Source organism: Mus musculus, chromosome 9 (assembly GCF_000001635.26).
Source record: "Mus musculus strain C57BL/6J chromosome 9, GRCm38.p6 C57BL/6J".
Classification (NCBI taxonomy): Eukaryota; Metazoa; Chordata; class Mammalia; order Rodentia; family Muridae; genus Mus; species Mus musculus.
This window is the reverse complement of record NC_000075.6, coordinates 75,774,590-75,788,022: the sequence shown is the minus strand read 5'-3', so window position 1 is coordinate 75,788,022 and position 13,433 is coordinate 75,774,590. Positions and strand designations below refer to the sequence as shown.

Sequence of the window (13,433 nt, the reverse complement as noted above, 5' to 3'; positions counted from 1 at the left end):
GAATTCTAAACTGAACAATTTTTGCGTTAAGGATGAGGTTGACACTGAGCGTCTTCGGAATAAGAAAGTAGAAATTCAAACGTAATCTGAATTACAGGCAGCAGAAAGGCCTCAAGGGCTTCATGATTATTTGAGCACCGTGGCTTTTCTTCTTGAAGGTCAAGAGTTCGTTCACTCAAAACTTCATCATAAGACAGTCATTAAAAACTTAAGACCAAAAACAAATTGACTTAGGAAAACATATATTAAAAACTGTCACTTTTTCCCCCTTCTTCAAAGGACCGTTTGGAGAATGTCTATTTTCTTTCGATCAAATATCATTAAATTGTATATAGCTTTGGCTTATATTCTTTTTCGCCTACTTCATAATCTCTGAGCTAAAACGAAAATCACACAATAGTCCCAGGAATCTGACAAGGGTAATGTGAAAAGCACCTATCAGAAGCTTATCACGGAATCCATGCCTGTGGGGCTTAAAGGGGAGTACACAGTAGGTCTCCTGAAGGAGTTTCGAGGCTGACATCATCCGCCCTGCTTACGGAGCACAGGAGTCTTACTCGTTAGTTTTACGTCATTGGACCCAAGCAAGAGACAGAAACAGTGTATGAGACGGCTTATCTCGATTCATGATTTGAGAGACAGTTGTTCCATCATGGGTAAGCACAGCTTGAGAACAGATGGCTTTCTGGTTGCAGAGTGGGTGGCAACTTCTCTTGTAGCCCCGATTAGGACGCTGAGAATCTTTGTTGACAAAGAATCGGAGCAATCATCAGTATCCACCCTCATCGGAACTCTTCCAACTGATCAGCCCTATCTGAACTATGCACACACACACACACCCCACAACAGTACCAGCTGCTGGGGAGCGCGTGCTGGAACGCATGCGCTGGTGTTCACACTGCACGTGAAGCCCTAACAGTTCTACATGAAGGCAGTCAATGAAACTTGAGACTTCATTCTGGTTTTATTTGAATAGAGGAAAAGTGGCACGCATCTTTCCTATTGTTCCTGATGCATCTACTCTTCAAATCCTGGTGGACTGTGAGTCTCCGTTAACCTTAGACACCTTAGCATCCGTTCCAGTAGCAGTAGCAGTGGAGAATTGACGACCTCATGTAGGTTCACAGGCCCGTGGCAGTACTTTATTAAGTCCAAATTACAATTTCCTCTTATGATCTCTACTTCAAAAGGTTAAGGTAAAATAATGTTATAATAAAGTGAAATGGTATGCTCAAAGATACTCCGTTTTCAAAGACAAAGCTGCTAGTCTCTGCAAACTCATCACACTGAAACCATGTTGGGAAGCGAAGGAGGATGAAGTAGACCCTCCTCCCTCAGCTCAAAGAATGCGAGAAGGAGTGTTGACCCATATGGTGAGCACTTTTCCCTTTCTGCCCACTTGTATCCAGGATATTCGCATAATAAAGTTCAAGTTGAACTGTCCTTTGCTGCGCACTTAATAGTGAAAGAAAAATATAAAAATCTGGGGATGGGTAGATGGCTTAGCATTTAAAAGCATTTCTTGCTCCTGCATACATCCCAGGTATAGTTCTCAGCACCCACATGGCAGCTAAGACTCATCTGGAACTCCAGTTGCAGAATTTCCGTCTCTCTCTAATGGTTTCCTGGGGTACCACAGACACATAGCACACAGGCAGGCAAAACACACATAAAATACAATAAAAGTAAATATGTCTTTTTAAGAGACAAAATATAAAAATTTAAGAGGTAAAATAATAATACCTAATAAATTTGAAGGCGAACCTGAACTACTGGGAAGTGAGCATTCTAGTGAGTGCTTCCCGGTGATTAAAGGAGAGGAAGGTGGTTTTGGCCTCAAGCCTCAGGGGTTGGTTATTTATGAGACGAAAATAGCTGAAATGCCTGCTGTTCTACTAAATTCTGCTTCTGTGACTCAGAAAAATTCTACCTAGGGAGAGCAGAGGTAGCAAGCGAGAAAGACAATAATCCCAATTTACCTTACCATAACATTATGTTTTCTTGCAACATTAATTACGGAATGTGAATGTTGCATGTGAGAATATTATATGATTGCACTCAGAATCCAAACACTAATGTACAGACATGAATCATTTTAAAATAGCGGCTTAAGGTAAGCCTTGAAAGGAAGAAGTGATGTTCTCCATCCTTTGCCTCGCTGAATGTTGGCTCTCTTGTGTGCTCCGTGCTCAATCTGCTGTCTGGGTAGCAAAGGCTCTTTCTGTCAATGTCATTTCCCCTCTCTTTAGCAGTTCTTTGAGTATTTTCCATGTTTGTTTCATTCTTTTTAAGAACTCAGTTTGTTCTACAATAGCTTTAATGCCGAAATCAGCAGCCTACATACAATTTACAGATCTTATTTTTCCTCCAGCATGGAATGGTTGCTTTCACCAGTTTGTTTTCAACTCCTGAAATAATTCTCTGTCAAGAGAAAATATGATCCTCCCTTTAAATTTTATTCTAGTAAAAAAAAAAATCAACATGTGTGTAGCTTCTACTAAAAGTAAAATATTTCTAGAAGCAGAAAGACCAAACATCCAATTCTTTGTTCATTCTTTTGTGTCCAAAATCTCTAGTTTGTACCTCAAGAGTGGCTCTTTGCCACAGTTTGCAGCCCTGCCCTCTGCATCACAAGGGTTTCAGGGGCTGCCAGTGAGTTCCGTGACTCTCACTTAGAAGCATAGGTGGGAAACCTTGGCCAGGAAGACGGCCTAGGAATTCATTGTTTCTTCCCTTCCCTACTGAACATCTGAGGGTTGCTTGGTGGCATCTCATTCCCAAGGCTACAGTTCTCTCAAGGTCCCTTCCCCATATATCTGTCCTGAGAGATTCTGGTAACAATTTCTAGCATGTGCCTACGGGTAATGAAAAGCCCTCAGCTACGCTGAGTTACTAAACCATCGCCTACATTTTGTTGAGGCAATCTGATTACAACAATATAAATATTAATCAGATTTTCCTCAAAAATGATTCAGCTTACAAGTGTTTCCTCTTCTGGGACTCTGGACAAACATTGGGGTAAGACAGGGATAGATAGGGTGTGGTTCTTACTGCTGACACTGGTAAGTAAACGCCACATTCAGGCGCCCAGTGTACTGGGTGTAGATAAGATAGGCCTCAAGCTTAGTAGGGCCTTTTCTTTAGTCTCATATTCCGATGGTACCATCTTTGAATTGCTAGGCAGTTTTAGTCCAGGGCTCCCAGGTTTTGTTTGGAGGGTTGATTGGTTGGTTAGTTTTTCTTTGTTTTGTTTCACATTATGCACCCCAGTCCCACTCATCTCCCCATCCCCTCCTACCCACCCTCCACGCTTGCAACCTCCCCCCCCCAAAGAAAATATAAGACAAACAAACAAAAATAAATAAATAAATAAATAAATAAATAAACCACAGAAAACATCTCGGTGTGGAAGCTGTAGTGTGTCACCGTGTATCCCACAGTGTGTATCATCTGTCGACACATCTTCACTTGCAAGTAAAAATATTCACTGGATGGACCATCCCGAGACTGCCCCACCCGGCGGCCATAATCAGCCACCAAACGCAGACACTATTGCATACGCCAGCAAGATTTTGCTGAAAGGACCCTGATATAGCTGTCTCCTGTGAGGCTTTGCCAGTGCCTGGCAAACACAGAAGTGGATGCTCACAGTCATCTATAAGATGGAACACAGGGCCCTCAATGTAGGAGCTAGAGAAAGTACCCAAGAGCTGAAGTGGTCTGCAACCCTATAAGTGGATCAACAATATGAACTAACCAGTACCCCTGGAGCTCATGTCTCTAGCTGCATATGTAGCAGAAGATGGCCTAGTCGGCCATAATTGGGAAGAGAGGTCCCTTGGTCTAGCAAACTTTATATGCCCCAGTACAGGGGAACACCAGGGCCAAGAAGTGGGAGTGGGTGGATAGGGGAACAGGGAGGGGGAAGGGTAAAGGGGAACTTTTGGGATAGCTTTTGAAATGTAAATGAAGAAAATATCTAATTAAATTTTTTTAAATATTCATTGGAATAAGTCATTGGTCTGTTTTGAGATCTCTGACTTCTGTGACACCACCAATCCTGGATCCTCACCCGGACTCCTCCTGTTGTTCCTCTGTTTCATGGAGATCCTGCAGTTTTGGATCAGCAAAACTTGCCCTTTCACATGCCCCAACAGTTCACAGATGATGTAGGGTCTGGAGTGGACCAACTCAAAGCCCTGGATCTGGGCCTGAGATGTAGCTGAGCTGGTTAGCCCATCAACTCTCCCCCATCTGCCCACCAGGGTGAGCTCTCCAGCACTGACTGCTCTGGCTAAGCCACCCAATGCTGCCACTGGCTGGAAGTAGATTCAGCTCTCCTGTTCTCATGCCCTCCGGCCCACTCACCTGCTCCCACACCTAAAGGCAGGGCCCACTACAAGTGCTACAGCCAGTAGGGGCAGGGTTAGTTAACCCAATCTCATGACCTCAGGGTCATCTCTCCAGGACTACTGTGGGTGGGAAGGGGTGAGGATGGGGAAGGAATTACCCCTGCAGAAGAGCTCACAGTTTTACCCCACACTGGGATTCACAGATATTGTAGCCACTTTTATAAATATGCTATAAATGCTGAATACAAATGCAACCCAAATAACAATCCCAGATGCTTTTTCATGCCATAATGTCTTTTAAACACTGTACTGGAAGCTATATACACAGTAATTCATTTCATTCTTTGACAGTCTGTGACAGGGGCAGAGCCACAGAGAACTCAACCAACTTGTGCAAGGCTATACTGCCTGCCAGTTTAAACACTGGATTCCAGATGAGATGGTCTAGCTTCCTCAATGCTATGTACCTCCATCATGGGAATCATAGCAAACACAACACTTAAATGTAATTCACAATTGAATCTTAAGAACAGTAACCTGCCATTGATGGCCATTCTGAAAGAACTGTGTTTCCTATGCAGAAAGGTTTGTGCACACCAAATGACAGACACTGGGATTCTCTTAAAATAGCACCAGTGTTCATGATTGAAGAATTTTGTAAAAGTTACAAAATGTAATGTTTTTCTTGTTCGGAGACATTCAAATAAAACCCAAAGATGGTTTTACAGAACTTGATCATGAATTTCTTAAGGTATACATTCACTTATGTATATATAATACTTGTGGATGTTGGTGTGTGTATATGTCCGTTTGTGCATGCCACAGCATTTGGTGGTCAAGGGGCAAGTTGAAGTAGTCACTCCTCCCATTTTCCCATGTGGAATTCAGGGATGGGCCTCAGCCTGTCAGTCTTGGTGACAACTGCCAAAACTTGGGAGTGGGGGGCATTTGTGTGTGCATGTGTCCTCAAGCGTGTGTGCGTGGGTGTGTGCGTGGGTGGGTGGGTGTGTAATTCGAGAAAGCCTATTCAATATCAAGAAGTTGTTAACACTCAGTTCTAGTAACTAATTAAGTAAACACAATATCTGAGATATATTTTAATTATGTTCGTTTGTTTCTAAAACACAGAATTATTTCTTGCATTAAGAGGACTTTAATACCCCACTGCTTATAAATGGAAGGTGAAAGGACATATTCCAAACACATGGACACTGCTGCCTTAGAAGTTACTGACTTGCAGGTTCTTACGTTAACTGCTATAATACTATTGTAAATTCCACATGACTGTCATGTAAGCATCACACACTACTGATTTAGCTATGTGCCTGCTGAGCAGAGAATAGCACAATCTCTGTAGCTATAGTGTCGTTGTTAAGTCCTTTTCTTCCAAAAGTACTAAATGTCATCTTATTAATCTACAAATATCTTTCCCTGACACTTTAAACACTTTTTACATCAACATATTCTTTTCTTTTCTTTCTTTTTTTAATCCATCCACCGAAGTTCGAATGACCCTCATACCAATTGCAAAGATGACGACTTGTTCATGTGGATTATTTCAACATTTCTGGGGGAGGGGTGGTAGATAAATATACCCATCATTATTTTTATCTTACTGTCAAGCTTTGTGAGCTGAACCTTAAACTTCCCAATGTCAGAACAAAATGAAAACAAGCCCCTTTCCCCTCCAAATGAATGAGCTGGCTGACAAGGTTAGCTAGTGTGCTTAAAGGATATCTTAGTCACGGGTATTATTTTAAGAGATGAGCAAGGGGGGAAGCCCCGCAGCCTGGCTCGTAAAATATGAACTGAAGGTGCAAAGAAGACCTCATAAATACTGCTTAGAACAAGGGACTCAGTGTTTCCCTCCCGTCCTATGAGTGGCTCTGTGATCTCAGCCCCTGTCTGTTAGGGAAACCTCTTCCTTTGACCTGTGGCATTTTTTTTAAAGCCAAGCTACTACATTATTTACGACTGCACATAGTGGCTGGTCTGTGTGTTCCTTGTGCACATATACTGAGACATATACTTTTCTTTTCCCCAAGTCAGTATTTTAATGCAGAGTATGAAAGGGCTTTTTGCTAGAGCTAATGTGGTTGGGATGCTAAATCAGCTTCTGAGCCAGCGTGAGGCAGACGGAGGATTTCCCAGCACAGTTTCCACCTGTACACCTCAAAGGCCAGCTCTGAATAACTCCCCATTCTCTGTCGTCTTTGGTACTTTTTTAAAAAGTATTTTATTTGTCTTCCTTATCTGCATTGCCTTAATCTAGCTCATCATCACCTCTTGAGAATTTAATAAAGGAAATATTTTTTTAATATTAGTGGCATTAGTCTTAAATAAGGATAATATAAAGAAAAGTTGTATGAGAATTGAATGCTGAATTAGTTTTCTTCAGTGCTATAGTCTTTCCAACCTTTTGCTTGGTTTTAATTCTTTTCCTTTAAAATTTTAATTATCTTTAAGAATGGTAAAGTAAAACACCAATTAAGTTTTATCAAAGGGAGCCTCAAATAGAGTAGAAAAGGAGGCGGGGAGGGGTGGGGTGTGGGAGACATCACTGCAGGGGACAGCAGAAGTGGAAGGATTCTAATGCCCCGGGGTGCTCTCCTCCCTGTGGGTGGGGGCTGCGACCAACACATCATTACCTTTTCCTTCTCAACTACTGAGAAAACAGGAGGCTGTACCTAAACTCTCAAACTGGAACTAATTGATTTTCAACTAATCTAAGCCTTTACTTATAAAGAAAGTAGGACCAAAGGCAAATCACAGGAAGGGTGGGAGCAGTAAAGACCACATGCCAAGAGAGCCTCAGGGCTCCAGAAACTAGAGAACTAAAAAGGGGAGAGTTAAGTGTTGGATCTGGGGTAGGGGAGAGGAAAGGGTGTGTAATTATAGATGGGAGAGAGTAAGGAGCCAGAGGCGGTGCTTGGAGCCTTTCCAGCTCTTTCTATATATCCATCCCTTCCTAAGTCCACAGTAACTTGTCATTAGACTTTTGAAACTATTTGCTATTTGGTAGACGACTATTAAGATATATAGATATATATATATATAGTTATTATTATTATTATTATTATTAAACTATGTTTAAAATAATCTCCCTCCAGGCAGCTGCACCAGTCATTTGGCGATAACGTAGCTTTAAGATCCATAATCTAGTTGACTTGATTATAAATGAGAATGATCACTGATGAACAGGGAAGTAGTTTCGTCCTTAGCAATAATTTTTTCCTTTAGACAGAATAATTTAAAGAATGATTGCTGTTTGGCCCAATAGTGATATCTCTTGTTTCGGACACAATCCATGGGTAGGTGCTACAGTGGTTTCCAATCGTCTTTTCTCTCAATCCATCATTTACATTAAAATCTTTTGTGCGTTTATGGATGTGTTTATATTACACCTGTTAATAACTCTGTTATAGAGACTCCATGCCTTAGATTGCACCTTTATATGTTTATGTATAAGTTCCCCTCCACTGAGCACTTGAATCAGCCAAAAGCAGAAATGATATAAATGGGGACACAAGCATTATATTTTCTCAATATCAGGACAGTTTCTTGATTTTCCTATGGGAGCTTCAAGTTAGTGTTCCCTGTACTTTTCCTTTCATATCTAACATGCTAAACATGTTGTAAATCATGAAAATCTTAAAAGTTACATCTATATGCTTTGTACTAACACATAAGTATATATTCATAGAATATAAAAAGAATTGAAATCAATGCACCAATAAGCCAAAAACAATAAACACAAATGTCAATTTTTGCTTTCAGAAAAATATATGTAGGCAATAAATAACACAAGCTTCCCATTTTTATGGTTTGCTCTGAAATATTTAGTGTTGTATCATTTAGTATCGTTAAATAATTCACTAAAGTGTTGTTTTCTAATTTTTAAATATCCCACAACTGTATCTTTATGTGACTGAAATTGTGCTAAAATATTAAAGGTGCACAATCTATTCATTTGTTTAAGTACTTCATACATAAACCAAGTAAACATTTAGGAAAGAGATATTAAAAAAAAAAAACTACCAGAAAGATGATATTTTGTTCTTCAAATTCAACAAAAATTTGACTGATATTCAACAATTTGAGAGTAGGGGATTATTAGCTCGTAAGTCTCTTACTATAACAAAACAAAATATGATCAAACCATTTAGATTTGTTTCTGTTAAGTGAACAAGTGGCTAAAATAATTTAAAGGTAAAAATAACGAGTTCAGTTTGTATGTCGATGCTTACATAGCCCAAGTCCTGTTACTTACATTCCTTTTCTATCTTTTCCCAAATTATAATCTTTTTTCACTTTTAAACGTGAAACTAATTCACAAGAATATTTAAAACTAAATATTCTGTTGGCTACGACTCTGAATCTGGATTAAGTTAAAGGAGTTTCGTGTTGCAGATGCTGTCTACATACGAACACACCCCGGTGCCTTCCTCCAAACACGCCCTGCCACTGCTCGCTGCACTCACTGGACTTGGTCTCCATGACATAGATGGTTTTTGAGATACTAAAAAAATAAATTGCTCTTGAGCTCCCTATCAGTGTGAAACACAGTTGCAGGTACTATCTGCTGGTTAATGTTACAGTAAAAGCATGGGAACTTTTGTTCAGTGTATAATGATACTACACATTCACCTAGCCAAGTGTGCTTTGATTTGTTGTGTGCATGGAAGAGGCACAGAGGTGAGGTAGACTAAGCAGTGATTGGCTGTAACGTTTGGTTATATGAGTAGGCGTGGTCTAAGTGTGACAAAGTTGCAGCTCAGCTTCACTTCAACACAACTACAAGAAACTCATCCAGGATGGATCAGAATTTATTTTCTAGTCATTTCTCATGAGACGTTTAGTTAGGGATTACTAATAAGGAAAAAAACATATGATTTGTTATTGAACATCACTAAACACCTATTTGAGCAGGATCAAAATGAGTAAAGTTTCTAAAATTAAAATCTAATGTTATTTCCCTAGAATAAAATAAATAATTCTATGTTGATATAAATATGATCTTGTAAACAGCTGTGCCATCATATCATAACTAACACAAGAAAAATGTCAGTAATTTAAACGAAAAAAATATTACTTAATGGTAAAACAAGGTTCTAGAAATCATTGAATAAATTCTTTTCTGTTTGTTTTCTTATTTTATCTGTATTTATAGAAAATAATGGCATACAAGTTCAAGAAACTAGTAATTTTTTAAAATAAGAACCCCTGTTGCAAATGAGCAAAAGATTCAGTTTAATGGAATATATTATTAAGACAGATAAATGTCTGAGTATTATTTCTTAATCATAAATTCTCTTTTGTCACATTTTAGATGACATAAACTTCCTAAGTAAAGTTAGTCTAATCTTTTAGATTCGGTTCTCTAACGTGAACAAATCACTAAGCTAATCTAAAGGTGAACCAATGGATTTTGCTTTCTATTTAGAAGCTCATGTGGTCCAAGTCCATGTAAGATGTTTACATCTAAATATAGTGATTTTTGTGCTTTGCATTTAGTTATGCTGAACGAAAGCTTTTCTCCTGACATTCATGTGCTTGACTGAAAAAGCTGCAGAGTAAAATGTACTGTGAGGAATATTCTCATGCCCCTTACACTAAGAAGAAACGATCAAACCAATTTAAAACTAAGTTTTATTTGAAAGCTCTCACAGAAGCCTGCTAATTATATATACAAAAGGAAATGTCACGGGGAAGACCTGCAGAGCACCTGACTTGCAGTAGACAATGACTTTCTAAAGCTCAGTGGTAAGAGTTTTGTGCCTGGTAACACAAAGCATATGATATAGTAAGCCCCTTCTCCTGTGTCCAGGCTTTCCCGAGAGTAAATGACCACAGCATAGTAAGAAATATACATTACAAACCTGGCCTCATGTCACCAAGACTGGTTGCTATCTGACTTCTCAAAAAGTATTTCCTTTGAGATAGTATGCAAGAACATTTTTGCTAGGCATAGAGTAAAATATCTTGAAGTCAACCCAGACTTCATTTTCAACGAAAATTTTTAAAGGTTTTACTTTGTAAGGTTCTTGATTCTTTAAAGTTTACTAAATTAGTTGGTTAAATTTTTAAGTCTTAAAACTAAATCATGTTTAATGTTACTTTCCTTTAAACATCTAAAGATAGTCAATTCATCTTTAGTTTATACTAAAGAATTTTAAGTTAAAACAGCCCTTGTAAAATCATTTTAAGTAGGTAAGCTATTTAATATTCTTGTGAGAGGGCATGGGTAGTGATCTTCCATGTGAGATTGACAATGTTTAAAAATTACCATACAGCCCCAGTACTGAATGAAATATAATTTTAAGACTTATTTTCCATTATCTTTGTTGATATTTTTAGGAATTATCAACTAAAAATTTTTATCTCAAAGGAGAATTTGGTATAGATAAATACTATCAAATCAAGTTTTATATCTATCTTGCCTATGTCAAACATCAACTAGATATGATTACATTTTAATCATTACACTTAAGGAATGTGAGACTGAAACGTCTTTTCTAAACTATTTTTTCTCACTGAAGCCCCTTGATTTCTAATATTTACCAGCTCATTTGATCTTGGCTAATTTCATTTAGAGATTTTTCCCCCCCTAGGTGAGAACTTTTAAGTAGCATATAAATATGTATTCACATGCTCTTTAAATCACTAACAAAAAAATTGGTTTGGAAAGTTAGTTTTATTTTCCCACACATAAACACTGGGTCCTTGCTTTTTTCATTTCTTTCTTTCTTTTTTTCCCCTTTTGCCCAAAGCACTGCTATCCTAATAATTTTCCCTTTTTACAGGATTGCCTTTTATGCACATCTTTAAATTAAATTTTAATAAGCTCTCAAAGGACCAAATTCTATCCAAATTGTGACTTTAATTTTAGTTTTCCATGTTAAAAAAAATATGTGACTCTGTAGCATAAAACAAAATCGTATATCTACATAGAAAATGAAACAGAAGCTATGAAGGGGAATTTTATAGAATGAATATATAAACATGGCCACCTACCAAGAGGCTACTTTAACATTAGAAAAACTTCCTCTTTATACTAACACAGATGAACAAATAAACGAATAACATACCTAAGTTGACAAAGCTCATGACCATGTCAGCATCATTCAGAAAGTTGGTATCATGTAGGCTGGCAAGAGGTGGGCTCTGGGTAGTCAGAGGAGTCCTTGGTGGTAAGTGCAGACGATGCGCATACCCATTGGGAGAGGCTGGGTATCCCTTTCTTGTCTCTTTGGCCTCTCCAGCCAGGGACACCCTCACCAAATACTCCGACTCCTCAGGGTTGTCTTCGCTAGCCATGGCATTGTAGAGATCCAGCATAAAGAGGGGGGCAGAAGATGCTTGTTTCCCTGGTGAAAAGGGCCTGGGTCTGTGAGGCAAACCCAAAATAGACAGAATTTCCCTCTGTATTTCCCGTCTCTCATGGTTCCGTAGCCTTCTATAAATAAAACTGGAGTGAACGTGATTGTCTCCCAAGCCTCCTTTTGCATAACCCACTTGAACCCAGCCGCTCCAGAGGAAGCCCACAATACCCCTAAGTAAAAATACAGTCCAATGCATTTTTGTGCAAAAGCAAAAGTCGATATTTTTAATCCTTCTTGTCCACTTGGAAAAAAAATAATAATCCAGGTTCCTTGGAAGTATACTTCACCAGGAGATGTAAAAACAAATTTACCTGTTCTTCATGACAGTGATATTTCTGAACACCGCGCCCTCAGTCCATCTTCTTCTCCTGCTTTAAATATTTTAGAACACGTCAAGAGTAGTTATTCCTTAGAAAGTTGAAATTCAGATTTCTAATTATCCACAGTTGTTAAGAACTTTTGAGAGGTTGATGTAGCAAAAGCTGGTTAAAATTATTTGATCAAATAACCTATGCATTCCTATGTGAATTTATGCTAATCAGGCCTTTGGTATTTGAACTGACGAAAGCTGGTCTTCTGATAGACTGTAGCTCCCAAGTTCTCTTCACTTGCTCTGACTTCTTCTCAACACTTGAACTCTTTCCAAAGCAAATCCTGAGGTCTGAATCACAGATCTACGCTGATCTGCACCTTGGTGTTGGAATTAGATTTGTCCGGCAGCCTAGTGATAACTTGAACATCTTTTGTATGGTCTTAGTGTAAAACAAGACCCAAGGTTATAGTGTTCAAGTAAATGTGTTTCCCTGAATTTACTTGCAATCCTCCCTGTAAATCCATTCAATCTCTTCCCCCCTTCTTACAGTTAATTCCACCTCCAGCAGGCACAAATATACCAGCCCTCTTCAAGAGAGATCTAAGGAGAAATGTAAGCACAGCCCTGCTGGGAAAGAAGAGGCTTCTCCTTGTAATTTGAAACTGGTAAAGCAAAAAGAAGTTAACCCTTTTGCTACCAGAAAAGCCTCCATTTTCGCAATTTTATGGCCATGCATGTAACAGACAACAGTGATCTATGGGGTGTACGCGTTCCAGGGAGGATAAAAGCCAGTTTTCAAGTAACAGGCTGAAAACGTTGCCACCCAGCCATACAGAAATGTTTTAGGCTTTTTGATGGAATGCATTTAATACACTTCTATATTAAGTCTCAGGTTGTAGCAAATTAACTTGGTATGACTCAGTGCCATACTTGAGATTATTTCTAGCTTTTGAAAGTCATTAAAATTTACTTCTTAAAAACTGAAAAGACAATTTTTAAAATTGGAATAAATTTATTGATTCTTAACGACAACTGGCTATTTTAAAGTAAGAAAAAGTAGACAATGAATTATTAGTAAATATATTCGATTCCAAAGAAAGAGCACTTGTAATTCAGGGATAAGAATTAGATAGCTCCAACTTAATTATCTGTAGAAAAGATTTAAGCAGAAATAATATTTATTTCTGACTATATCAATAGTTGAAATAGAAATATCTCATTTATAGTATTATCTTCCTTAACTTTTACTCCATCACCACCGAAATGTAGTCATGCTTACTACAAGATATTTATTACTAAGTGCACTCAGTACTTTGATTTGTTTTAAGTTGTACAAATAAACACCAGTTTGTTTGCTAAAGATCAGGTACCCTGCGTGACTACACA

The 13,433-nt window shown here is 38.5% G+C and overlaps 1 protein-coding gene across 1 annotated transcript in view; it reads right to left on the bottom strand.

Annotated features, from left to right (window-relative positions):
• Bmp5 (bone morphogenetic protein 5) overlaps positions 1 to 12,658 on the bottom strand; it is a 124,952-nt gene extending 112,294 nt beyond the window's left edge. Inside the window, exon 1 of the mRNA NM_007555.4 lies at positions 11,441 to 12,658. Within this exon, the coding sequence (NP_031581.2) occupies positions 11,441 to 11,930 (490 nt within the window). The 5' untranslated portion in view covers positions 11,931 to 12,658. The remainder of the gene's footprint in view (positions 1 to 11,440) is intronic.
• Positions 12,659 to 13,433: the final 775 nt, after the last annotated feature.